Genomic DNA, 24531 nt, shown 5'->3' on the forward strand with positions numbered 1-24531 from the left:
GCTGGAATTTGAAGAAGTCATAAGGGGGTAAGCCTTGCATTTTGGTCTATCATGGGCTGAAATTTGAAGAAGTCATAAGAGGAGTAAGCCTTGCATTTTGGTCAAACATTGGCTGAAATTTGAAGAAGTCATAAGGGGGTAGGTAAGCCTTGCATTTTGGTCTAACATGGGCTGAAATTTGAAGAAGTCATAAGGGGGTAGGTAAGCCTTGCATTTTGGTCTAACATGGGCTGAAATTTGAAGAAGTCGTAAGGGGGTAAGCCTTGCATTTTGGTCTATCATGGGCTGAAATTTTGAAGAAGTCATAAGGGGGTAAGCCTTGCATTTTGGTTTAACATGGGCTGAAATTTGAAGAAGTCATAAGGGGGTTAGCCTTGCATTTTGGTCTAACATGGGCTGAAATTTGAAGAAGTTATAAGGGAGAAACCTTGCATTTTAGTCTAACTAAGCCAAAATTTGAAGAAGTCATAAGGGGATAATTTAGTCTAACTAAGCCAAAATTTGAAAAAGTCATGAGGGGGTTAGCCTTGCATTTTGGGCTAACATGAGCTGCAATTTGAAGAAGTCATAAGGGGGTAGGTAAGCTTTGCATTTTGGTCTAACATGAGCTGAAATTTGAAGAAGTCATAAGGGGTTTAGCCTTGCATTTTGGTCTAACGCTGAAATTTGAAGAAGTCGTAAGGGGGTTAGCCTTGCATTTTTGTCTAACATGGGCTGAAATTTGAAGAAGTCATAAGGGGGTTAGCCTTGCATTTTGGTCTAACATGGGCTTAAATTTGAAGAAGTCTTAAGGGGGTAAGCCTTGCATTTTGGTCTAACATGGGCTCAAATTTGAAGAAGTCATAAGGGGAGTAAGCCTTGCATTTTTGTCTAACATGGGCTGAAATTTGAAGAAGTCTTAAGGGGGTAAGCCTTGCATTTTGGTCTAACATGGGCTGAAATTTTGAAGAAGTCATAAGGGGGTTAGCCTTGCATTTTGGTCTAACATGGGCTGAAATTTTGAAGAAGTCATAAGGGGGTAAGCCTTGCATTTTGGTCTAACATTGGCTGAAATTTGAAGAAGTCAGAAGAGGTTAGCCTTGCATTTTGAGCCAACATGAGCTGAAATTTGAAGAAGTTATAAGGGAGAAACCTTGCATTTTGGTCTAATATGGGCTGAAATTTGAAGAACTCATGAGGGGGGTAAGCCTTGCATTTTGGTCTAACATGGGCTGAAATTTGAAGAAGTCATAAGGGGGTAAGCCTTGCATTTTGGTCTAACATGGGCTGAAATTTGGAGAAGTCATAAGGGGGTAAGCCCTGCATTTTGGTCTATCATGGGCTGAAATTTGAAGAAGTCATAAGAGGAGTAAGCCTTGCATTTTGGTCTAACATGGGCTGAAATTTGGAGAAGTCATAAGGGGGTTAGCCTTGCATTTTGGTCTAACATGGGCTGAAATTTGAAGAAGTCATAAGGGGGTAAGCCTTGCATTTTGGTCTAACTAAGCTGAAATTTGAAGAAGTCATAAGGGGGTTAGCCTTGCATTTTGGTCTAACATGGGCTGAAATTTGTAGAAGTTAAAAGGGAGAAACCTTGCCTTTTAGTCTAACTAAGCCAAAATTTGAAGAAGTCATAAGGGGGTAAGCCTTGCATTTTAGTCTAACTAAGCAAAAATTTGAAAAAGTCATGAGGGGGTTAGCCTTGCATTTTGGGCTAACATGAGCTGCAATTTGAAGAAGTCATAAGGGGGTAGGTAAGCCTTGCATTTTGGTCTAACATGAGCTGAAATTTGAAGAAGTCATAAGGGGGTTAGCCTTGCATTTTGGTCTAACATGGGCTGAAATTTGAAGAAGTCATAAGGGGGTTAGCCTTGCATTTTGGTCTAACGCTGAAATTTGAAGAAGTCGTAAGGGGGTTAGCCTTGCATTTTTGTCTAACATGGGCTGAAATTTGAAGAAGTTATAAGGGAGAAACCTTGCATTTTGGTCAAACATTGGCTGAAATTTGAAGAAGTCATAAGGGGGTTAGCCTTGCATTTTTGTCTAACATTGGCTGAATTTTAAAGAAGTCATAAGGGGGTAAGCCTTGCATTTTGGTCTAACATGGGCTGAAATTTGAAGAAGTCATAAGGGAGAAACCTTGCATTTTGGTCTAACCTGGGATTAAATTTGAAGAAGTCATAAGGGTAATATAAGGCTTGCATTTTTAAACAAGCTCAGTTCAAACTTGATAATATCAAAATCACAAGGGGTTAAGCCTTGATTTTGTTTTTTTATTGGTTGAAATTGATGAAATCACAAGGGGAAGCCTTGCATTTTTGTTTACAATGGGTTGAAGTTTGATTTAAGTCACAAGGGTAGGTTTTCGCATTTTAGTCTATAAAATAGGGTTAAATTTGCATTTATCTAAAAGGGGTTTACCAAAAAGAGTTTCAACTGTTATTTAAAAATATAATTATTAATTCAACCACAATTTTGTAAGATTTATTCCTCTCATATTTTGACCTGTCTTCAAAGGCATAAATTGATTGATGAGGGTTAAATTATTAATTTGCACAAGAAATACATACCCAGTGGTATTTCTTGTGGCAAACTCGTTTCTACTTTTTGTGTACACAGAGAACCTAAAAGATTTGTGTTTCCCCTAAAATAATGTTATTATGTTGGGTTTTAACCACCGATGTGTGTTAGCACTGTTTACTCAGTCAGGCCTGTATGCTTCGCTTTTGAAAGGGCAAGGGCACCAAGGCTTTTTCTTTTTGGCAAAGGGCACCCTATGAGGAAATTGTAAATTTCTACTGGAGCATTTTATAGGCACAAAGGCAATGGCAAGGGGCAACGGAGGCAATCGCCTCCGTTGCCTCCGTGAAGTGTCAGGCCTGTAATCAGTACTTTCCTGAGTCCTGTGAAAATGTACCACAGGCATGTTACTTGGTGGGATTCGAACCCACGACCCTTGCAATTCTAGAGCAGTGTCTTACCAACTAGACTACCGAAATTGCCCGCTAGCTAGAGGCAGTTTGAATCCTATGTTTTTGGCAGCGGGTACCGCATCGATATAAGAGATCTAAATTTGCATCGGGGAAATAATATTGCTTACCTGGAGTCTTTCTCAGTTCCTTCAAATAGGTGAATTTGTTCTTGCCAACTTCTGTCAGGCGTCTTTAAGGCAACCTCTAGCATTACATCATGGCTTACTATAAAATAAATTTAAACAAAAAATCAAATCTCAATAACTGTCATCTTAAAGGATTCAGAGTACTTTTTTTAAATGTCCACAGTAAACTTACACGATTTGAAGACAATGATAGTAGAAAGCTGTCCCTTCAAATATTACCTGCTGAGGTGCTGTAGTTTTTGTAGTTTTTGAGTTATGAGTAAAACAAGTCACACAAAAAAAATTCTACAACTGTATTAACCTGTTATGATATTATACCATAACATTACCATAACTGTTTATTATGTTTTACATGCTAAAACTGAGACAAAATATACACCACCTCAGTAGGTAATATTTGAAGGGAAGCTTTCTACTATCATTATCTTCAAACCGTGTAAGTTTAATGTAAATCTGTGGACATTGTGTTTTTATTACAAAAAAGTACATAGACCCTTTAAAGAATTACTGTGTTTGGTCCATGTATAACCCTGGAGTGAGTCTAAGTTGCTAAATAGAGTGGCCAATCCCCTGAAGACTGATTTGAAATTACACCAGCCAATTTATTTCACAGAAACAGTGACAGTATAATCATATCGTCTTTGAAAACAAATTGAATAATGATACCGCTTCAAAACAAAAAACATAAACTGAGGAGCTGAACTGAATCATCTTGACCAAGATGACTCAGGGGCAAGCTCAGGATGCGAAATGGCCTTTACTTGATTGATTGAAAGGCTACATAGCTGCTTAAGGCCCTGTCACACCTTGATGTTTAGTCAGCGAATGCCGACGTATGCAAATTTCTCTAAAACTTTGGCCTACACTGAACTATCGATGGATTTTTCAATTTTGAGCGTATACAAAGCATTATCATAACCAGTTGGACGTATGCATACCGTAATAGTAACTTACATAGAACAATTAATGTCCTACGATAGTTTAACTACTGCATAGCGCGCGGCAGCGTATTGCAGACGATCACATGTAGTACTAGTAGCCTACAAAGAGGCTACCTCATCCAACAAAATGGTGTCAGCTGTGCTATTTAAAAATTAGTGTATATTACTTTCCACAAAGTTTTTATGATATAACCAGGATCAAAGCTTCCAATCAAGAAAGCCTTGACTTTGTCTTTTCAACTTGCAATTTCCAACAAAATGCTTTCAGATAAATCCATCTTTCGGAGTGGGGATGCAGATGGTGCACCAAGAAAGCTATCGAGGGTAACATAACGAAAATACATTCACTAAAACAGGACACTGACAGAGCAACAGCAAACTGATAAACAACAAACAGTGCGATCTCGCATTTATAAACAAGGGATGTCGGGAACGCAATGTGTGTGTGCTGTGTGAATGCTGTGTGGATAACTTTCTGTATGGTGCCACCACGTTTTCACTCATTTTTAGGGATATTACATTGAGGTAAATTAGATACTATCGTAGCGTCATATGATATCGACCCTCATATGTTTTCGAACCCCCAACTTTGATTACCGTTTACCGCGAGATTGTGCAAGCTGCACCGGTTGCAGAAGCTATGCAGTTTACTCACGGTCTGTATTTTTATCAGGCTTAATCATGCTGAGAATAAAGTTTCCTGACGGTGGTTATGCTCAAATATTTATAAAATGATTGATTTTTGGTACAAATAACTAGTGCATTATTATGCCAACATTCAAATGAGTCAAAGAAACATCATCCAACCTCGAAAGTTCAAAACAAAATTACTATCTGCAAGATTGAGTTTCATTCTGTTTTAGTCACTAGATGGATCACGTGAGGTGGTTACTATTTGGGATTCTATACGTGGAAAAAATTAAAATATTTAAAGTGAAAATGACAACAACAACAAATTTTGATTAACTGCATACTGTAATAAATTCCGATAAGCGTAAAAAATATTTTGTCTATATTAAAGAGAATATAATATCATAGATTGGTTTGTTATCTCCTGAAACAAAACATTACTGGTCTAAAATGGGGGAAAACGGATTGTTATGAAGTGTGTGTGTGTTTTAAGGGGGGTGGGGTGTTTTACTACCATGCCTTATGATATCTCTCGATTCTAATATAGTAGCCATAATGCCTTGGGACAAAAATGTAATTAAATTTGTTAAGTAGTAATTGAATAATATTTTTGATATATTTTGCACGCCATACAGTACTAGCTTCGGAATATTCAATAAAATACCAACCAATGAAAGGTGTGAAAACATATGACGTTGCTCCAATGTCGTGCATGCATAAGCACTGTTAATGGCTGACTGTCTCTCGCAACGTAAAACCAAAACTTTAAAAATTTCCACAAACCATGAAGTGTAAGTGTTATTGTTAAAAAATTGGATAGATGATTTGAAAAAAAAAAACATTCAGTTTTTGATTGTGAACAATTTTCCTGTTATCCTACTGAAAACACATCATATGACACCAGGATAAATTATTTCATATCGAATGAAAAAGTAGTGGAGCCATACGGGAATTTTTCCTGCCCTTGGTTATGAAATCGCTAGCAACTTTTGGGGCAGACAACAGTAGTGCGCCCACAAAAAGTTGAAAAAGCTTCACCAAATCCTAAGTTTTGCCCTTCTGTTTTTTTGTTAATGTTTGCTACTGCTAATATTTCTGTCACTGTTATTGTTAATATTGTGAAACTTAGACAGGCTTATGTTTTGTATTTTATCATGGAATCGTGAGGACAATACCGAAATAAACTTTTTATTTAATTGAATTGAAAATTGCATTTATCAACAGATATTATTGGTAGTGTGAGAAGTCATTTCTATGTTGTTGTTGCAAGTGATCCGGATTATTCGATCCAACAACAATTTACAACAAATTGATATGTGCAAAACGAGTGTCAAACCAAAAACTTGTCAACAGTGAGACGACTGCTATTTGGTTAAACCAAATAGCAGTCGTCTCAATTTTGCCGAGTTGTTTATACGGCGTTGTTCTTGGTTAAAATTTCCAACCAAAAACAGGAGAGCAAATTTTCGCATAATGAAGTCTTCTGTAATAGAATAAATCATCCTAGCAGCTACTATAAGTTATTAACTTACCCTCTCGAGATAGAAAATAGGTACGGCATGCATCAAAATGTTATTTTTCTGTACACAAACTGCGTTGTTGTGGAGTTCCATGCCAACTCTATGTCCGCCATGTTTTTGAATAAATTGGGATGCGCAGGCGCAAAAAAAAAAAAGTGCGGGCCGCCGGGATGGAGCGACCTCAACTTATAAAGGCCTACTGAAGCGACGGTCATAAAACAATACTTATTTGGTAATTAGGTCTACTCAAAATAATTGTAAGCATAACATTTTACTTTGTAACGAGCAATGGAGAGCTGTATTGATAGTATAAAACATTGTGAGAAACAGCTCCCTCTGGAGTAATGTAGTTTTAAGAAAGGTGACTTCATCTGGCCATGGAGGAATAATTTCCTCCATGATCTGGCAAAGCCTTTTTATGTCAGGGTGTTTTTTCTTCATTATTCTCTTGCAACTTCGATGACGAATTGAGTTCAAATTTACACATTTGTTTTTGTATATAAAATGTTGGGATACACCAAGTGAGTGGTCTTTTACAATTACCAAACGCGTCCCGTGACATCTCCATCCAACTTCCAATTATCCATCAATTACATAAATCAAACATGATGTTCCTCCTACTAAAGGAACGGTACTGAGCTGGTAAGAAAACACTTATTAGTGAAGATTACACATTCACATAAAACTTACACGGTTTAATGATGATGATAGTAGAAACAATGTCATTTGAAATATTTCTGTATAATTCCTAAAATGTCAAACTTTATAAATAAAAAAATATGAAACTAATTTCCCTTGAGTTTATCGCTCTTGGGCGTTTGATTCATTGCTTACTGCATTGATGTCAGTTCAGTTCAGTTCAGTTCAGTTAATTAATTTCCACATTATTCACAAGTATAACAGTCAAATACAATACAGTATTATGTAAACAGGGAGTGAAACTGTAGAGGAACCCATAAAAAGCACAGCTTGTAAGCAATGGGTCCCTATAATGAAGCATGTGCTTTGACCAAAATGTCATTCAAAATGTGTTATTTGGATTTTCATATTGTGTTGTGACTCAGATGGCCGATCGATCTCAACTCAATTCATAGGTTTGTCAATTGATTACATAAAGTATTACACTGTCGGCAACTGTTTAAGCAAAAACTTTGCAACGTTACAGGCACTGGACACTATTGGTAATTACTCAAAATAATATTGTCAGCATAAAAGCTTAGCCTACTATAACGAGCAATAGAGAGCTGTTGTTCCCTACATCGCCTGATGGGAAACGTCTCCCTCTGAAGCAACGTAGTTTTTGAGAAAGAAATAATTTCTCACTAAAATATTTGAACTGAATTGAATTCGAGACCTCAGCTGAATTAATTACCGTGAGAAGTAATTAAAAGGCACCCTTCCCCTTCATACTCAAGTTGCGAAAACTTTACAAGAAATGACTTCCATGTTCCGTATATCAATAGAGAAAGAGATTGATTTGTAAGTCAAAGAGATGGGGATATCTAGACTCTGAAGACGTGACATGTACATTAAGACAGAGGCACAAACTATGGAACACCTCCTGAGATGCCCCCTACTGGAGCAAGAATGCAAAGAGGACCTTGCAGAGTACAATGATATTGCTAGCAACTGTGTTCAGTTCTGGCTGAAACACAACATCTAGTGTGTGGACACGATAAGGAGAAGAAGTCAAAGAGACCGTCGTGAGAAATTACTCCACATAAGTCCCTTTCACTCTGGATTGAATTCCCCAGAAAATTCGGTGATCGAACTGTCACTTCTATACTCCGGGTTTGAGTGACAGGACCATCCCCCGCCCACAATACTCTTCAAACCAATCAGCAATGACCCCATGAACTTTTGCTGCCAGGAGGCTCCTCCCAGCCCGTTTGGTTGACCAATCAACAGCGAGTGTTTCTCAACTTATCTGCATCTCTAATATAACGAGTTTGCATTTTAGGGCAAATTGATAAAAATGCAAGACTTTTTGTGTATGAACAACTATCAATATCGTCCCTGTTAAAATGGTGCCACCTCAATGCCTGTTCTTTCAACAAGGAATGCTAAATGCATAAAGTATAGGGTTAAATGTCTCATTTTGTACAATCAAATCCGGTGTGTCATCCACAGAGGGCGCTACAACAGAGTCACATTTTCCCTCTTTTTCGTAGGGGGGGGGGGGGGGGGTGGCTGTCTTCTGTAGCCTAAGAAAACTCATTAATATTGGAACTTAAATGGTACAAACACAGAAACATATGTTGGACCACAGTTATTGATGTAAATATTCCACAGGGGGCGCTCCAACAGAATTACTTCTTCTTCTTCTTTTTTTTTTTTTTTTTGGGGGGGGGGGGGGGTGGCTGTCTTCTGTAAGAAAACTCATTAATTGAAACTTAAATGGTACAAACACAGAAACATATGTTGGACCACAGTTGTTGATGTAAAAATTCCATAATTTAGGGGAGTATTAACTTAAATTTCAAACATGAACTTTCCACAGTTGCTTTACAAGAGAAAACACACTAACAAACATGTAGTTGCTTTCCAGCGTGGGAATTTATTAATATTAACACATTCAGCAACGAATTGTGTATTCTGTACAACGTGTCATTAATAAATTTACAAATACTCTATAGAGGTTAGACAGGTAGAGATTACCTTATTGGGTGCAAAATAAAATATAGAGTATCAATGCAATAGTGCAAGGGATCAGCACAGTATATTCTCCACCATTCAGTAAAATAAATATTAACTGAAATAAAATAACAATTAAAAACGAAGATTTTTACATCAGAGTCCCAAACATCAAATACATTGAGCGACTCTAGGGATGACGATGGAATGGATTGTGTGAACGATGAAGAGGCTATAAATGAGTCAAACCAAAAATCGTTTTACCCAAACTGTACCTTGCCAGGATTGTACCAAATTGTAGGGGGGGGGGGGGCGGGGGCTACATCACTGCATACAAAACTTTAAAATATAAAGTAAGCTAATAATAAGGGAATCAATGTGTGGTGAAGAGGTTTTCAACTAGTGGTTTAATCCCAACGAGGCCTGGTTCTTGATAATTTTACCGGGACGAAGTCGAGGTAAATTATCAAGAACCAGGCCTCGGCAGGTTTAAACCACTAGTTGAAAACCGATTCAACACACTTTGATTCCCATTCATAAATACCTTTCCGGTCAAAAAAAAATCAACACTTTTGGTCAAAAAGTAAAATAAATGCAAAAATTATAATTGTTCAATGATTTCTTTCAACACAACACCCCTCCAGCTATGAAATGGTAAGGCCATCCGCCGACCTCGGGTAAACAACTCCTTATAAGGGAATGCTGTGCGTGTCGCGTGTATCGCGTGATGTGGCACAACTGTTTCAGCCGTTGCTCTCGACCAATAGGAATGAAGAAATTGTCTTAAGCACAGGTGGTGCAACCTCGCGTGGCACGCCAATGTTTCAACACTTTTTACTGGTTATAAACAAAGGTTTATACACACCCACATGATGCGCTCTCCACCAATAGGAATAGCGAAACTGTCCGAGGTATTTATGAATTCAAAGTAAATGTATTTGGAATATCAGTTAGGATTGACACAGAATGGAATGAGTTAAAAGAAACTGAACAATTACTTATTTACATTAAGCCCCAATACCGGGCACTATGTTTTCTTTCCATGTAGCGGAACTTCAATTTTTGTATACTTATTTTGTTAAAGGGCTTGTATACGCTTAGTAATGACTCTGAGAATTAACACCAATTAAAACTTACTTGGTAAGAAGCAGCTTTGGATACTATAAAGCATTTTGAAAACACCATTTTGGTGTCCAGTGTCTTTAAAGAGAAGTACTTGAACAATGTTGGAGGAAAATATTGAAGTTATTAATTTTGGTTTTTACCCATACACTGATGTGTGTTAGCACTGTATACTCAGTACTTACCCGAGTCCTGTGAAAAAATATCACAGGCATGTTACTCAGGTGTGATTTGAACCCACGGCCCTTGCAATTCTAGAGCAGTGTCTTACCAACTAGACTACCAAGCTTGCCCAATAGCTAGAGGCAGTTGGAATCCTATGTTTTGGCAGCGTTGGTGTTGTGATTGACTAAATAAAGAGCTTTGTTATTTCAAAAGGTGGTTGCGTTTTTGAGACTGCTGTAAATCTGCAGCAATAGACCGATCCAGTAGGCTCCGCCCTCGACGCACGTGTGAGCAAGAACACGTTGGGCTCTCCAATGCCTTTCTGCACAACTCTGCAGCACGCGCCACAATACGCGCACGCATGTCGGACCTTATTTGCTTTGTGATTGGTCAATACGCAATGGGGCGGAGCTTAGTGGATCGATCTATTATGACCACGCAGGAAGAATAATCTGTAGTTGGGATCCACAATAAATTTTTTGGGAATAAAAACTGAATTGATGATCCTCAAAATGCTTTTACACAATAAATTTTTTGGGAATAAAAACTGAATTGATGATCCTCAAAATGCTTTTATATACTATAGAAAGCTGCTGTACTTCTAACCGAGTGAATTTTGTTGCCATTATATTTAGGAGTGATTAAAAAAACTGACACCTTCCGTTTAAGCACACACACACAAAAATGATCTGTTTACAAAGATATACAAATTTACAAAATATACAATTAGATTGTAGATACTTAATCACAAGGAAATTGTGTGATCTTAAAATGTACAGTTAGAAGGCGATTGTTTCTGTCCCTGCATTTGGTAGACTTGTGGACAAGTCTCCCCGATTTCCGCAACACTGGCGGTATTCTCGTGAGACTGCTTGCCCGGCAAGGCTACTGCTCTCACGACTACGAAGAAGTAGTCGGCAGCCGACAGCTTCGCGCGAGAGCAGTGATCTCACAAGTATTCGATCGCGGAAAACTGAATCATTACACCACCACAACTACTCGACTATCTCGCTGCAACAGACAGACCAAGGGTTTAAGTAATTTGGCCCTGTGTCTATTGGATCAACACAAATGAATCAGAGTGAGCCGACAGTTAGTTAAACCAAATCTCTTTTAGGGATGAGAGTCATTGCTCACAAAAAGCTCTGAAACTACACATGTTGGATACAAACCCTGCTGATGTTTTGTTGAAACTAAGGCTTTTCCACCTGTACGGTTACCCGTGGAGTTATAGATTCCACTGAGCTTTTAAGAACAGTGTTCTCAGCACTAGAGAAGTAGATCAAAGAGCAGGTTTTTGTTATATTATGGAAAAAGTAACAGCTGATTTTCTTCAGCAGGCTGACTTAAAAAGTCTGAATTCAGATAAAAGTCTGACAAATCTCATCCCTGCTCTTTTCAACAAATTCTACAAATAACATAAACTGGGGTTGAACAAAAAAAACGAGCAGGACTTAAACCAGCAACCTCTGGATTAATTCCCGGTGCTCTACCAACTGAGCCAAGTGATCTCGCTATTTGGTCAATATCTTTGTCTGGGGGTGGTTGTTTATTCTGACGAAGGACATCCTGAATCTGTGAACACACCAGATTCCTTTTGGTCAAAGCCCTCGGTGGTGTTTATAGTCAAGACATGCTCACACATCTGGGCCCAATTTCATAGAGCAGCTAAGCACGAAAAATTGCTACGCATAACATCTCTTCCTTGATAAAAACAGGATTACCAACCCAATTTCCATTTGTTGCAAATTGCTTGTTACTGGTATTTAGCTGTTGTTTGCTTACCTGAAAATCACATGGTAACTTGTTGGTAAAAATCTTGTTTTTATCGAGGCAAATATTTCATGCTAAGCAATTTTTGTGCTAAGCAGCTGTTTGAAATTGGGCCCTGACTAGCTCAATGGTTACCGTTCCATTTACACCACAACCTCCCACACCAGTATCTGATTGTACGCTACAGTGAAGACCTGTTTGCCAGACGGTGTAAAGCGGACAAGCTGAACGGCATCATTGTGTCCGACAAAGTCTTGGAAACTACTCTCATGATAGTCAACCACCTTGAGAAGCCGCTCTGGAAAAAAAAAGTGTTTCAGTGTAATAGATGTTAAATCTGTACATGTATATAGGATTTGAGGCATTAAATGGTGAGGTATCAATATTTATTTGGTTTGCGGTAACACCATGTGTGTATCTACTTGCCAGGTAGAGTATTTTTGTTCTTTAGAGAACTGTCTTTCTTTATTCTACTACTGTGGAGTAGATTTATCGGATGTTCGAGAGACTTCTCAGTTCTGAAAATAACTGTCCTGTTAAAACTACTACCCAGGCAGAAGGTATACGAAATTGGCTGGGACTACTGCTTTAGCTTATAGGATCGTAATTAACTGTACTACGGCGGAGTCAGTTCTTGAATTGTTCTCAATTTTCGACTAGCTTGATCTAGTCATCGTCAGGAGACTAAAGAGATAAGAGAGAAGTGGGCTTATTTAAAGGGATTCGGAGGATCCAGCGTAGACAGTTATCTAAGAACAAACACTACCTGGCGAGTAGATACACACATGGTGTTACCGTAAACCAAATATATATACATGTAGATGTTAAATCTGCATGGGGATAACAAATATTAATTTTGGTTATGGTTGTACCCTCATACACCGATGTGTGTTAGCACTGTATACTCAGTACTTTGAACAATATTACAGGCATTTCGAACAGGTGGGATTCAAACCCACGACCCTTGCAATTCTAGAGCACCAAGATTGGCAGCAACTAGAGGCAGTTTAAATCCTATGTTTTTAGCAGCCGGTATCGCAATAATATAATAGATATTAAATTTGTGTCTGGAATACAGATTATTAACTTTAGTTTTACCCTTACACCAATGTGTGTAAGCACGAGATTTTCAGTGGTTCAGTCAAATAGGACAGATTTTTCCGGTTATCAGCAATAATGACTTGATTCACGTTTCGTCATTACCCAATTGATCTTTCATGAGCCATTTTGGGAGTAACTTTCCCTGAGCGTACTTGGAAGTAGGCGCTTTAGGAGATTTACCAGATGTATGCAATTTGACTCCCAAAAAAGCAGACCTTCGGCAGGTAGTGGCAGCAAGTTGCTTTAAAGACACTGGACACTATTGGTAATTGTCAAAGACCAGTCTTCTTACTTAATGTATCTCAACATAAAATAACAAACCGGTGAAAATTTTAGCTCAATTGGTTGTTGAAGTTGCGAGATAATAACGAAAGAAAAAACACCCATGTCACACGAAGTTGTGTGCTTTCAGATGCTTGATTTTGAGTCCTCAAAACCTAGTTCTGAGGTCTACGTTACTTCAGAGGGAGCCGTTTCTCACAATGTTTTAAACTATCAACAGCTCTCCATTACTTGTTACCAAGTAGTTTTTTATGCTAACAATTATTTTGAGTAATTACCAATAGTCTCCAATGCCTTTAACTTCTCCTCTAACAAACAACAAACAACAAACAACAAACAACAACAACAACAACAACCACAACCACAACCCAGTTTATGTCAACTCACCGGCTGTGCCGACTGCAATGAGGTGCCCTTGTGGGCTAACATCCAGTGTTGTAGCCCAGTGGGTCAGTGCTGTGCTGCGTACAACCTGTCAAACAGAAGTCACTCTCAATGTTTAAATAATAATAATAATACTTCTCAATGTTGAAATAAATAATAATACTTCTCAATGTTTAAATAATAATAATAATTATCATACTTCTCAATGTTTAAATAATGGTAAGTTATTTACAACAGCTAATTCTATTTTCTTGTTTAAACAATATTGATAACAATAATACAAACTTATAAAGCACACTTTCTAATAAAATTATTACTCAAGGTGCTACAGAAAAGATAAAACAAAAGTAAACAAATGCTCTCTGAAATTACATCAATGCAGGAAAGTTAATAACTTGTAGTATTAAAAACATAAGTTTCTTGATATGAGTCTGAAATGTGTTGAGAGAATGAGCATTTCTGATGTCGTTAGGAACATCTCACAAAGATTACCGGCTCATCAAGAGGATAATTATCAATACTACATTTTTTAAAGACATTGGACACTATTGATAATTGTCAAAGACCAGTCTTCTCTCTTTTGAACTCGATTGGTCGTCGAAGGTGCGAGATAATAATGGAAGAAAAAACACCCTTGTCACACGAAGTTGTGTGCTTGCAGATGCTTGATTTCGGGACCTCAAAATCTAATTCCGAGGTCTCAAAATCAAATTCTTGGAAACATACTTCTGTCTCTTAAAGGAATACGTTGCCTTGGATCGGTCGAGTTGGTCTTTGAAAAGCGTTTGTAACTGTTTTTTATAAAATGCGTATGGGTAGAAAGATGTTGTAAAAGTAGAATACAATGATCCACACAAACATGCCTCGAAATTGCGTGGTTTTCCTTTTACCTTGTCGACTAACACGTCGGCCATTTATGGGGGTCAAAATTTTGACTCCCATAAATGGCCGACCATGTTAGTTCGCACAGGAGAAGGAAAACCACGCAATTTCGAGGCAAACTTGTGTGGATCATTGTATTCTACTTTTAAAACATCTTTCCAACCATATGCATTTTATAAAACACGGTTACAAACGCTTTTGTTTTGACCAACTCGTCCGATCCAAGGCAACGTGTTCCTTTAAACTAAGGCACTTCAGAGGGAGCCGTTTCTCACAATGTTTTATACTATCAACAGCTCTCCATTGCTTGTTACCAAGTAAGTTTTTATGCTAACAAATATTTTGAGTAATTATCAATAGTGTCCACTGCCTTTAAGTCTTTATTACAAAAAAAACTATACACAAAAGACAAAACACAGAAAAGTAAAACAGATATAAAGACGTAACCCAATTGGTTTGTTTGTTGATTAGTATGGGGAACAAATTGTATTAAGAATAATAAAGCCAGCACTCTGATAGCGTTCTTACGTAAAAATAGAAAGAAAAAAAAATCACAACGCTTAACAAGAAAGAGTCCAACAATAAAAAATAAAAAATAGAAAAGGAATAAGAATGAAATAATCAGCTTAAGCAAAATAAGTCTGGAACAGGTGAAAATATAGAATTTTTTAACTACATGATAAATCAAACACATTGTAAACAAGGTTTAAAAGTATTCATGTTTTTTAAAATGATCAGAAACACCAGAGTTTGAGTCTGGTGTTCTTAAACCGCTCGGCCATGACAGGCCATAACACACAAACCACAGGTAGAGCTGTGAAGAGAAAACCATGCAAAGGGAAAAACAGATATAATCATTTACCAACCTTTTTCTGCGAGATGCTGTAGAACTGAATCTGTTTCTGCATACCATAACCGGCGTAGATGATAACGTCAGGATCAGCAGGGGAGAAGCGGGCTAGACTCTTCGGTAGCAGTTGGTACTGAGCCTGACAAATACAACGTGAAATCAACTCTATCATATTGATACGGTTATAATCACTTTAAGTCAAACAGTGTAAATATCTGCCATTTTTATGGGCAACTATAGCATTGTTTGTAAAGCACAACAATGCATTATGCGTAAATAATAATAATAATAATAATATCAAAGTCTTATATAGCGCACGTATCTACCAAACAAGGTACTCAAGGCGCTGAGTATATACAAACTTTCAGAAAGATAGGTTACTGAAGTGATGAATTCTGAGACCCAATTATTTAGTTCAAAGGGTTTACAAGGTGCTACGGCGCATACAGCAGCCACAACCAGGAACACCAAGGCGAACTCCTTCTCTTTTTGATAAGTGCACTGGGTTCTTTTACATGCGTTACACAACACATGGGACCAACAGCTTTACGTCCCATCCGAAGGACAAAGCAATGGTTAAGTGTCTTGCTTTAGGACACAAGTGTCATGGCTGGGGATATATACTGCATGCGGCACACAGATGTTGTTTTCAACTTCTTGAATCTTTTGACTGCGTATAAAAATGTGTAGGTTGACAGCGATGTCAAAGCCAAACTCTGAATTGCCCATAGATCAGCCTGGCTACCATGGGCAGCAGCCATATCGATACCTATGGTCGTCACTAACACCTGGGAGGGATGTACTGAGGAACAACACTGATTGGCTCATGAAATTGGTTATGCATTAATTGTAAAGTGAGGGCGCGTAGTTTTAAGATATTTGAATGTTGATCATGCCCCTGTTTTTTATGGCTAAACACATTTTAAAAAAACAATAACAAAAACATTCTTGAAGACGAAAGACATGCGTAATATAGCCGCTCATCAAAATGGGCCAAATTCTAGCACATATTAATGAGCAAATTCCAGGGGTTATGATTGAGCAAAGCATGCTAGGAAAAAATGGCCCCTGCGAACGAGGTTGCCCATTTATGGCGTCTAAGATTAACTTACAATATCTCCTTTTCTGATGACCGTACCATCCGGTGTAAAAGCAGGGGCAGGGAAGCTGAGCCAGTCCACCATCTCGCAGAAGTCCTTGGGCCAGTCCGCTGACCACACACTGACCCTACGATCAGCACTTGCCGCTAGCCACAGATGAGGGGATTTTAAGCCGAGACCAAACTCTGCCTCCTGAAAACAAACCGGAAAAAATACCAATAACTTTTCCCCTTCTGGTGAACACTTATTGAAAATGAAGTATGTTTTAATAATAATAACAGTGGCTTTTTATATAAGGCCGTGTCCGAATTGGCGACTTTGGCTACAGCTACGGCTAGATCAGCGCGTCTGTCAGTGTTGAAGAATAGCAGACGCGCGCGCCCTAGCCGTAGCTGTAGCCGAAGTCGCCAATTCGGACACGGCCTAAATCTCATATCTGTCACTCAGTGACGCTCAAGGTGCTTTAACATACATTTTTCTCCTGCAAGCTATGTTTGAGTTATGAGATCTATACCTTTGCATAGCACCATGTAAAGGTTTACAAGGTGCTGTTGCGCTATATGCTGCCAATCAAACCAGGAACACCGGGGTGAACGAACCCCTTCTCTTGTCGATTAGTGCACTGGGTTCTTTTACGTGCGTTACACAACACACAGTACCAACAGCTTTTTGTCCCATCCAAAGGATGAAGCAATGGTTAAAATATCTTGCTTAAGGACACAAGTGTCAAGACTAGGACTCAAACCCACACTCTGTTAATCAGAAACACCAGAATTTAAATTCGGCGCTCTTAAAGGCAGTGGACACTATTGGTAATTACTCAAAATAATTATCGTCATAAAACCTTTCTTGATTACGAGTAATGGGGAGGGGTCGATGGTATAAAACATTGTGAGAAACGACTCCCTCTTAAGTGCCATAGTTTTTGAGAAAGAAGTATTTTTCCACAAATTTGATTTCGAGACCTCATGTTTAGAACTTGAGGTCTTGAAATCAACCATCTAAACGCACACAACTTCGTGTGACAAGGGTTATTTTTCTTTCATTATTATCTTGCAACTTCGATGACCGATTGAGCTCAAATTTTCACAGGTTTGTTATTTTATGCAAATGTTGAACTACACCAACTGTGAATGCTACATGTAGTCTTTGACAATTACCAATAGTGTCCACTGCCTTTAACTATTCAGCCATGACACTTCCAAAGTTTATTTTATTTAGAGTGTTGTTTGTTACTGTGCTATTACCTGGTTGCTGGTGACGTCCATGTCGGTTATCGGAGCTCCCTTGTGGTCATTGATGACCCTCATTGTCATTCCAGTGGTTGGACTGCTGACCGCTATTAAACCATCCGTGCCTCCAGATAGTACAACATGACCTAGTGATTAATAGTAAAGAGTAGTTCAAGAATGGTTCAAATCACGAGGGTCTCTTCACAACCTGGAGCAAGTTACCTAAAGGTTGACTATTTTGACTCAAACCCAGGCTGGTCGACCATTGGTTGACTACTGTGTTCAACCATTTGGAACCAGCCTCAGGACCATAGACCTTATCTCAAATACTCGGAACGTGCAAGTTATGCGTGGAATGAGGTGCATGCTGGTCTAGTTAGCTATCAAGTTTGATCGCTAGCTAGACCAGCATGCACCTCATTCAACAGTTAGCGCTTGCGCATTGGGTATTTGAGAAAAGGTCTATGGTTTCTTCATCACTAGTCCCAGTAGCCTGTTCCAGTCTAACATGTGCAAAGCGCAAACTTCTAAACAAGTCGTTCGAATGAGTGCGTCATAACGCATGTATGTTGCTGGTCAGTAGTCGACTACCCTTAACTTGCTCCTTGCTTTTAAGAGATCTCCATCACTGGATCCTTTTTCTTTAAAGGGTTTTGGTACTTTTTGTAGGACACAAAACACAATTTCTGTCCCAAGTTCTGAGAAGAAAATCCACAGGCAAATCACGCGGGTTGGTTTAGAGCCCATGACCTTTGCATTGCTACAGCAGATGCCTTCCCACTAGACCACTGAGCTAGCCCAGTGGCTAAAGAGGAAGTTTGAATCCTCTAGCAATGTAAAAGTCATGGGTTCAAATTCTTGTACAGGTGATTTGCTTGTGGATTTTCTTCACAGAACTCGGGAAAGTACTGAGTATACATGCTTAATAATAATATTAATATTAATAATAATAATAATAACAATAATAATAATAATAAGACATTTGTAAAGCGCCTAATGCAAAAAGCCTCCAAGCGCATAAAGAGAACAATCAAATATACAATGAGTGATAGACACAATTACAAATAAGCAGATTACAAGTAAGCAGCTTCAAACAAATGAATTTTTAACAGATACTTAAAAGATATTGTAAAGAACTAGTCTGTCTTATATGCACAAGAAGACTATTCTAAAGAAATGGTGCAGCGTAAGAAATTGACCTGTGGCCATAACAAACGGAAGAAGCTGTAGAAGTTGAAAGCAATGACTGTTAAGATGATCGTAAAGTCTGAGCAAGGGAATAATGGTGAACAAATTCATGGATGTGTCCTGGCCGAGCGGTTAAGAGCACCGCATTCAAACTCTGGTGTTTCTGATCAGCAGAGTGTGGGTTTGAATTCCCTTCCGTGACACTTGTGTCCTTAAGCAAGACACTTAACCATTGCTTCGTCCTTTGGTTGGGACGTAAAGCCATTGGTCCTATGTGTTGTGTAACGCATGTAAAAGAACCCAGTGCACTTATCGAAAAGAGAAGGGGCTCGCCCCGGTGTTCCTGGGTGTGGCTGCTGTATGCGCGTGCCGTAGCACCTTATAAGGTGCTACATAATTGGGTCTCAGAATTCATCACTGCAATATTCCTAACGTTCTGAAAATGTGTACATATACTCAGTTTTTTGAGTACCTTGTTTGGTAGATACGTGCGCTATATAAGACTTTGATATTATTGTTATTATTATTATTATTAGAAATAAGCAGGAGGTATTCACCATCAGTCGAGAAGCAGATGGCAGTGACAGCCACACCATGGGGCTGCATCTTGAGTACCATCTCAACCTTGCCGAGGTCAAACAGACGCACCGTGCCGTCGCTGTAACCAGCTGCTACTCTCTGCAACGGCTGATCGTCCTCAGCCGGTACGATCTGGCTGGAACCGGATGGAGCTTGTTTGGGGCTGAATGCAAGGCAGTTGCAGCTCTGTAATAATCATACCACAAACATCCTATTGTTTATTGACATAGGCGATATATACGTTTTTTGGATATGGAATTTGAGGCATTGCAGGCTGAGGTATCAATGTACAGTACGTATGGTTAGTTTTCGGGAGACTTCTCTTCAGCTTTGAAAAGAACTGTCCAGCTTTTTAACTACTACCTGGGCGGAAAGTAGAAAATCGGCTTGGACAAAAGCTTATAGCATCGTTTTTAACTTCACTAACGCCGAGTGGGTTCTTGATTGGTCTCAACGTTCATCAGGCTATTGTTTAGAATGTTGTCAAAATCATGGCTTTGGTTTTCCCAACACGCTTCTTCTACCTCCTGTAGCCGAAATGCCAAAAGCACCTGATTTAAAATAACATTAATGGGACACAGAGCAATTACTTTATCTGCCACATTTATCAATCAATCATTCAATCACCAGGCAATTGTTAAAGGACATCATTCTAGTTGCCTTCCAGTGGCTTTTATATTTTTTTTATTTTTTTTAATTATTTTTTTTGGGGGGTGGGGGGGGGGGGGGGGCTCAAAACAATATTAGTCTGCGGGCATGGTCAAAATTGTATACAAACATGCACAAAAGAGACGTGCCACCCCAATTTGCGCGCATTGTTCGGAGGCGCGTTCTGTATCGTGTAAGACATCAATACCTCCCCCTTGCATAACGCTACAGGTCACTGAGGTCATGCACACATTTTTACGCACAGAGAACAGCTATTGACCAATGATCTGCCTCCTTTTTGAGAGTGTGACGTGTCGTCATATGCAATGGGTATATAATCTATATCTGCTAACACCACTCTTGACTTACCTGATCAAGGACTTGGAACTGCAGCGTCTGCTCCATGTCCGTCGTCGAGTAGAGCCGAAGGCTGCCGTCATCGGCGCAGGAGGCAAAATAATCGCTGGTACTAAAAACAATCGAGTTCACCTGCGGGAAGCCGAACCCAACAAATGTTAAATGATGAAAACTTCAGGGGGAGAGTTACTGCTGACATCCAACTGGGATCCAAATCTTAGGAGGTACTTGCAATGATGGCATTTCCACCTTTTGATAACCCCTGGGGCGTATTGCACCGAGCGGTCTTAAACCAGTCTATGTGCTATAGCTGGCTAACTTGAGACGCGCTTAGAAAGTCTTTAAATATAGACCTATTGCAATAGCGCCGCCTATAATTATAGCCAGTCTTAAATCTTAAGCCTGCTCTGAGCTGGCTATAATCGGTCTTTGTTTTGGTTTTTAAAGATGGCGCTGCATTTGTTAGTTGTAGATGATTTGATACAAAGAGCTCTAGGATGAAATTGTATTTTAGAAATAGACTACACCCATGAGAGGCATTATGATGATGATACATTGTATCGTAAACGTATAATGTTCCCAAGAGTAAAAATGATACAACTCACAGATTGGATATCCGATGATTCAAACCAAAGCAATGAGAACAATGCCATACCACCAGTGCCTGCAGAAGTGCTAAGTATTATGGGACATTTGTTTGTATTGCATTACTTTTCGCCAACTTATCTAAGACCCGCTTATTGCAACAGGCTTAATGACTGACTAAGCTAAGACCGTCTAAGGCAGATAGCTGGCTATAACTGACTGGTCTTAGACCGCTGACTAAGACCGTTTTATTGCAATCTGCCCCTGGAGTTATAGATTCCAAGGAAATTTTGGGAACAGTACCATCAGTGCTAGAGAAGCAGATCGGGGCCCAATTTCATGGCTCTGCTCATTCTCACGAGTATGCTGGACAGCTGATGAGGCGGAGGTTTAAATAGGGCTGGAGGGGTGCACTTATCAAAAAGAGAAGGGGTTCGCCCCAGTTTCCTGGCTGTGGCTGCTAAATGCGCCGTAGCATCTTGTAAACCCTTAGGTGCTACATAATTGGGTCTCAGAATTCGTCACTGCAATAACCTACATGTATCTTTCTGAAAGTTTGTATATACTCAGCACCTTGAGTACCTTATTTGGTAGATACAGCGCTATATAAGATTTCGATATTTGTAAAATTTGGGTGGGATAAGCAGCTCCAACATTCTCCTGAAGACGAGCAGAGTACACTGAGACCAATGCTGTTCTCCTCAGAGCCAACTTGAACAAGATTACTACGATAGTTTGCTGAGTTCCCCTGTGGGGAATAACATTAATAAAGAAAGTATTTTTTACTTTTCCCCCTAATAGTATTTCTACGTTTGGATTGTATGTTTGTATTTTACCTTGCTTGCATATGAACTGACTATCCTGATGCTGCTGCGTTCAACCCAATTGATATACCACAAGGTGCCAGACGTGGTTCCCACCACACCGATATCCATGGTGTCGTCAAACTCGGCTGATGTTACAGCACCATCTAGTGACATTTCATCTTCCATAACGAGACCCTGGCCGGGGCGACTGTCGAGAGATTGAAACGCAGATAAACCTTGAAAAAAAGGGTGCCAAATACAGGGCACAATTGAAAGGCTCTGCTAACGGTAAGCAAAGAATCACAATTGCGAAAGCAGGGAATTTCTGGGCCCAATTTCATAGAACTGCTTAAGCACAAAATTTTGCTTTAGCAAAAAAATACTTGCTTAGTAAAATCAGATTACCGGCCAAGACTCCACTCAACTGTTATGCTAAGTAAACAACAGCTAAATACCAGTCACAAGCAATCTATATGGCATGAAATTTTGACCAGTAACATGTGTAAAATAAGCGAGCTATTTTCGTGCTTAAGCAAATTCTTTACTTAAGCAGAAATATGAAATTGGCCCCTGAGCTTTCGTCAACATATATTTCACAGTTTAGCAGAGAATTTTGGCTTGTGCGCAAGCGTTCTTCACATTAATAGGCATTCTACGCTTACACAGCTAGTGCAGAAATTTGGTTATCACAAGCGCAGAATTCGGAAGTAAGCAGAGCCATGAAATTGGGCCCTGTTACCAGCCTTTGTACCATGGGCAGCTTGCCAAACCAATACCTCTGATCAGCAGAGTGTGGGTTCGAATCCCCAGCCGTGACACTGTGTCCTTGAGCAAGACACTTAACCATTGCTTCGTCCTTCGGATGGGACGTAGTGCCGTTGGTCCCATGTGTTGTGTAACGCATGTAAAAGAACCCAGTGCACTTATCGAAAAGAGAAGGGGTTCGCCCCGGTGTTCCTGGTTGTGGCTGCTTAATGCGCCGTAGCACCTTGTAAACCCTTATAAGGTGCTAAATAATTGGGTCTCAGAATTCATTACTGCAATAACCTATCTTTCTGAAAGTTTGTATACACTCAGCGCCTTGAGTACCTTGTTTGGTAGATACGTGCGCTATATAAGACTTCGTTATTATTATTATTATTACTATTTAATGCTGTGAGGGATGTGCTGAAAAACTGTCCTGACTGTCCTTACCCATTTGAGACTCCAGCAGCTAGTCTGAGTTCCCCAACCCCATAGACTGACCAGAGACGAAGCATCCGAGACGCACCCCCAGTGATCAATCGACTGCTGCCAAAGCGACTCACTATCAGACCTACAAGAAAACCACAATCACAATGACATTCTTTAAAAAACAGGGTTTGCCAGGTTGTTTCATATATCAGGGGTGTATTTGGCGGCTGTAACCAACAACTGTTTCTTTGACTGATTAGTGTTTAACTTATGGCTTCAGTACTTCGGTCACATATCCAGAAGAGGGGGGGACAACCTTGAGAAGATCTTTATGCAAGGATGTGTTGCAGGTAGTCGCCGACGTGGCCGTCAAAAACTTCGTTGGACAGACGGAATCAAAGAACTCACAGGCTTATCAATAAACGTTGCTTATCGATCTGCACTGGATAGACAGAAGTGGAACTACATCATAACCAGGGTCACAAAGGGTCAGCCATGACTCAGGACGACGACGAATGGCAAATTCAACTGAAACAGTTATTGGTTACCAGCGCCAAAACGCACCCCAAGTTATACACCACAAGGGAAAACTGACTGGGGACATTTTAAAAGTGATTTGGGGTTTAACAAAGAAGAGTTTACTACATCCGGATTTGAACCAACAACCTCTGGTTTAACTCGCCAGTGCTCTTCCAACTGAGGGTGTCATCCCTAGCTACATGGCAGCTAACGGTTGTTTGGCTTCTGACTGGCACTCCCGAACAAAGATATTTACTTACATAGGGAGACTGCCAACATAGGGCTACATAACCTGAATGGTTCTTAAAGGAACATGTTGCCTTGGATCGGACGAGCTGGTCTATAAAAAGCATTTGTAACCGTTTGTTATGAAATGCACATGGTTAGAAAGACGTTTTAAAAGTAGAATATAATGATCCACACAAATTTGCCTCAAAATTGCCTGGTTTTCCTTTTACTTTGTAAACTAACACGATCGGCCATTTATGGGAGTCAAAAATTTGTTATCCGACGATGTAAAAGGAAAACGGAAAAAAGGAAAACCATGCAATTTTAAAATGCACATGGTTGGAAAGATGTTTTAAAAGTAGAATACAATGATCCACACAAATTTGCCTCAAAATTGCCTGGTTTTCCTTTTACTTTGTGAACTAACACGATCGGCCATTTATGGGAGTCAAAAATTTGTTATCCTACGATGTAAAAGGAAAACCATGCAATTTTTAGGCATGTTTGTGTGGATCATTGTAATCTACTTTTACAATATCTTTCTAACAATATGCATTTAATTACAAACGGTTACAAACGCTTTTTCAAAGACCAACTCGACCAATCCAAGGCAACGTGTTCCTTTAAAAAGCGTCTGCATAAGCTTGCGCATCAAGCAAATTTGGTAACACTCCTCACCATGTTTATATCGCACATGTAAAACATAGCTACGTGATCTCCTCTCGACCAATCAGA

General features: G+C 39.3%; 1 protein-coding gene and 1 long non-coding RNA gene across 6 annotated transcripts in view; both read right to left on the reverse strand.

Annotated features, from left to right (window-relative positions):
* LOC139944631 (uncharacterized) overlaps positions 1-6297 on the reverse strand; it is a 63388-nt gene extending 57091 nt beyond the window's left edge. For all 5 annotated transcript variants that reach the window (XR_011786998.1, XR_011786999.1, XR_011786996.1 and 2 more), the window contains exons 1-2: positions 6201-6297; positions 3080-3176 (exon numbers count right to left, since the gene is read on the reverse strand). This is a non-coding gene — a long non-coding RNA (uncharacterized lncRNA). The remainder of the gene's footprint in view (positions 1-3079; positions 3177-6200) is intronic.
* A 2836-nt stretch (positions 6298-9133) lies between these two features.
* Positions 9134-24531, reverse strand: part of LOC139944215 (WD repeat-containing protein 90-like) — a 56285-nt gene continuing 40887 nt past the window's right edge. The window contains exons 31-39 of the mRNA XM_071941184.1: positions 23071-23191; positions 21907-22084; positions 20498-20617; positions 19459-19666; positions 17729-17859; positions 16494-16673; positions 15398-15520; positions 13653-13737; positions 9134-12180 (exon numbers count right to left, since the gene is read on the reverse strand). Of these exons, the coding sequence (XP_071797285.1) occupies positions 12026-12180; positions 13653-13737; positions 15398-15520; positions 16494-16673; positions 17729-17859; positions 19459-19666; positions 20498-20617; positions 21907-22084; positions 23071-23191 (1301 nt within the window). The 3' untranslated portion in view covers positions 9134-12025. The remainder of the gene's footprint in view (positions 12181-13652; positions 13738-15397; positions 15521-16493; positions 16674-17728; positions 17860-19458; positions 19667-20497; positions 20618-21906; positions 22085-23070; positions 23192-24531) is intronic.

Source organism: Asterias amurensis, chromosome 11 (genome assembly GCF_032118995.1).
Source record: "Asterias amurensis chromosome 11, ASM3211899v1".
In the NCBI taxonomy this organism is placed as follows: domain Eukaryota; kingdom Metazoa; phylum Echinodermata; class Asteroidea; order Forcipulatida; family Asteriidae; genus Asterias; species Asterias amurensis.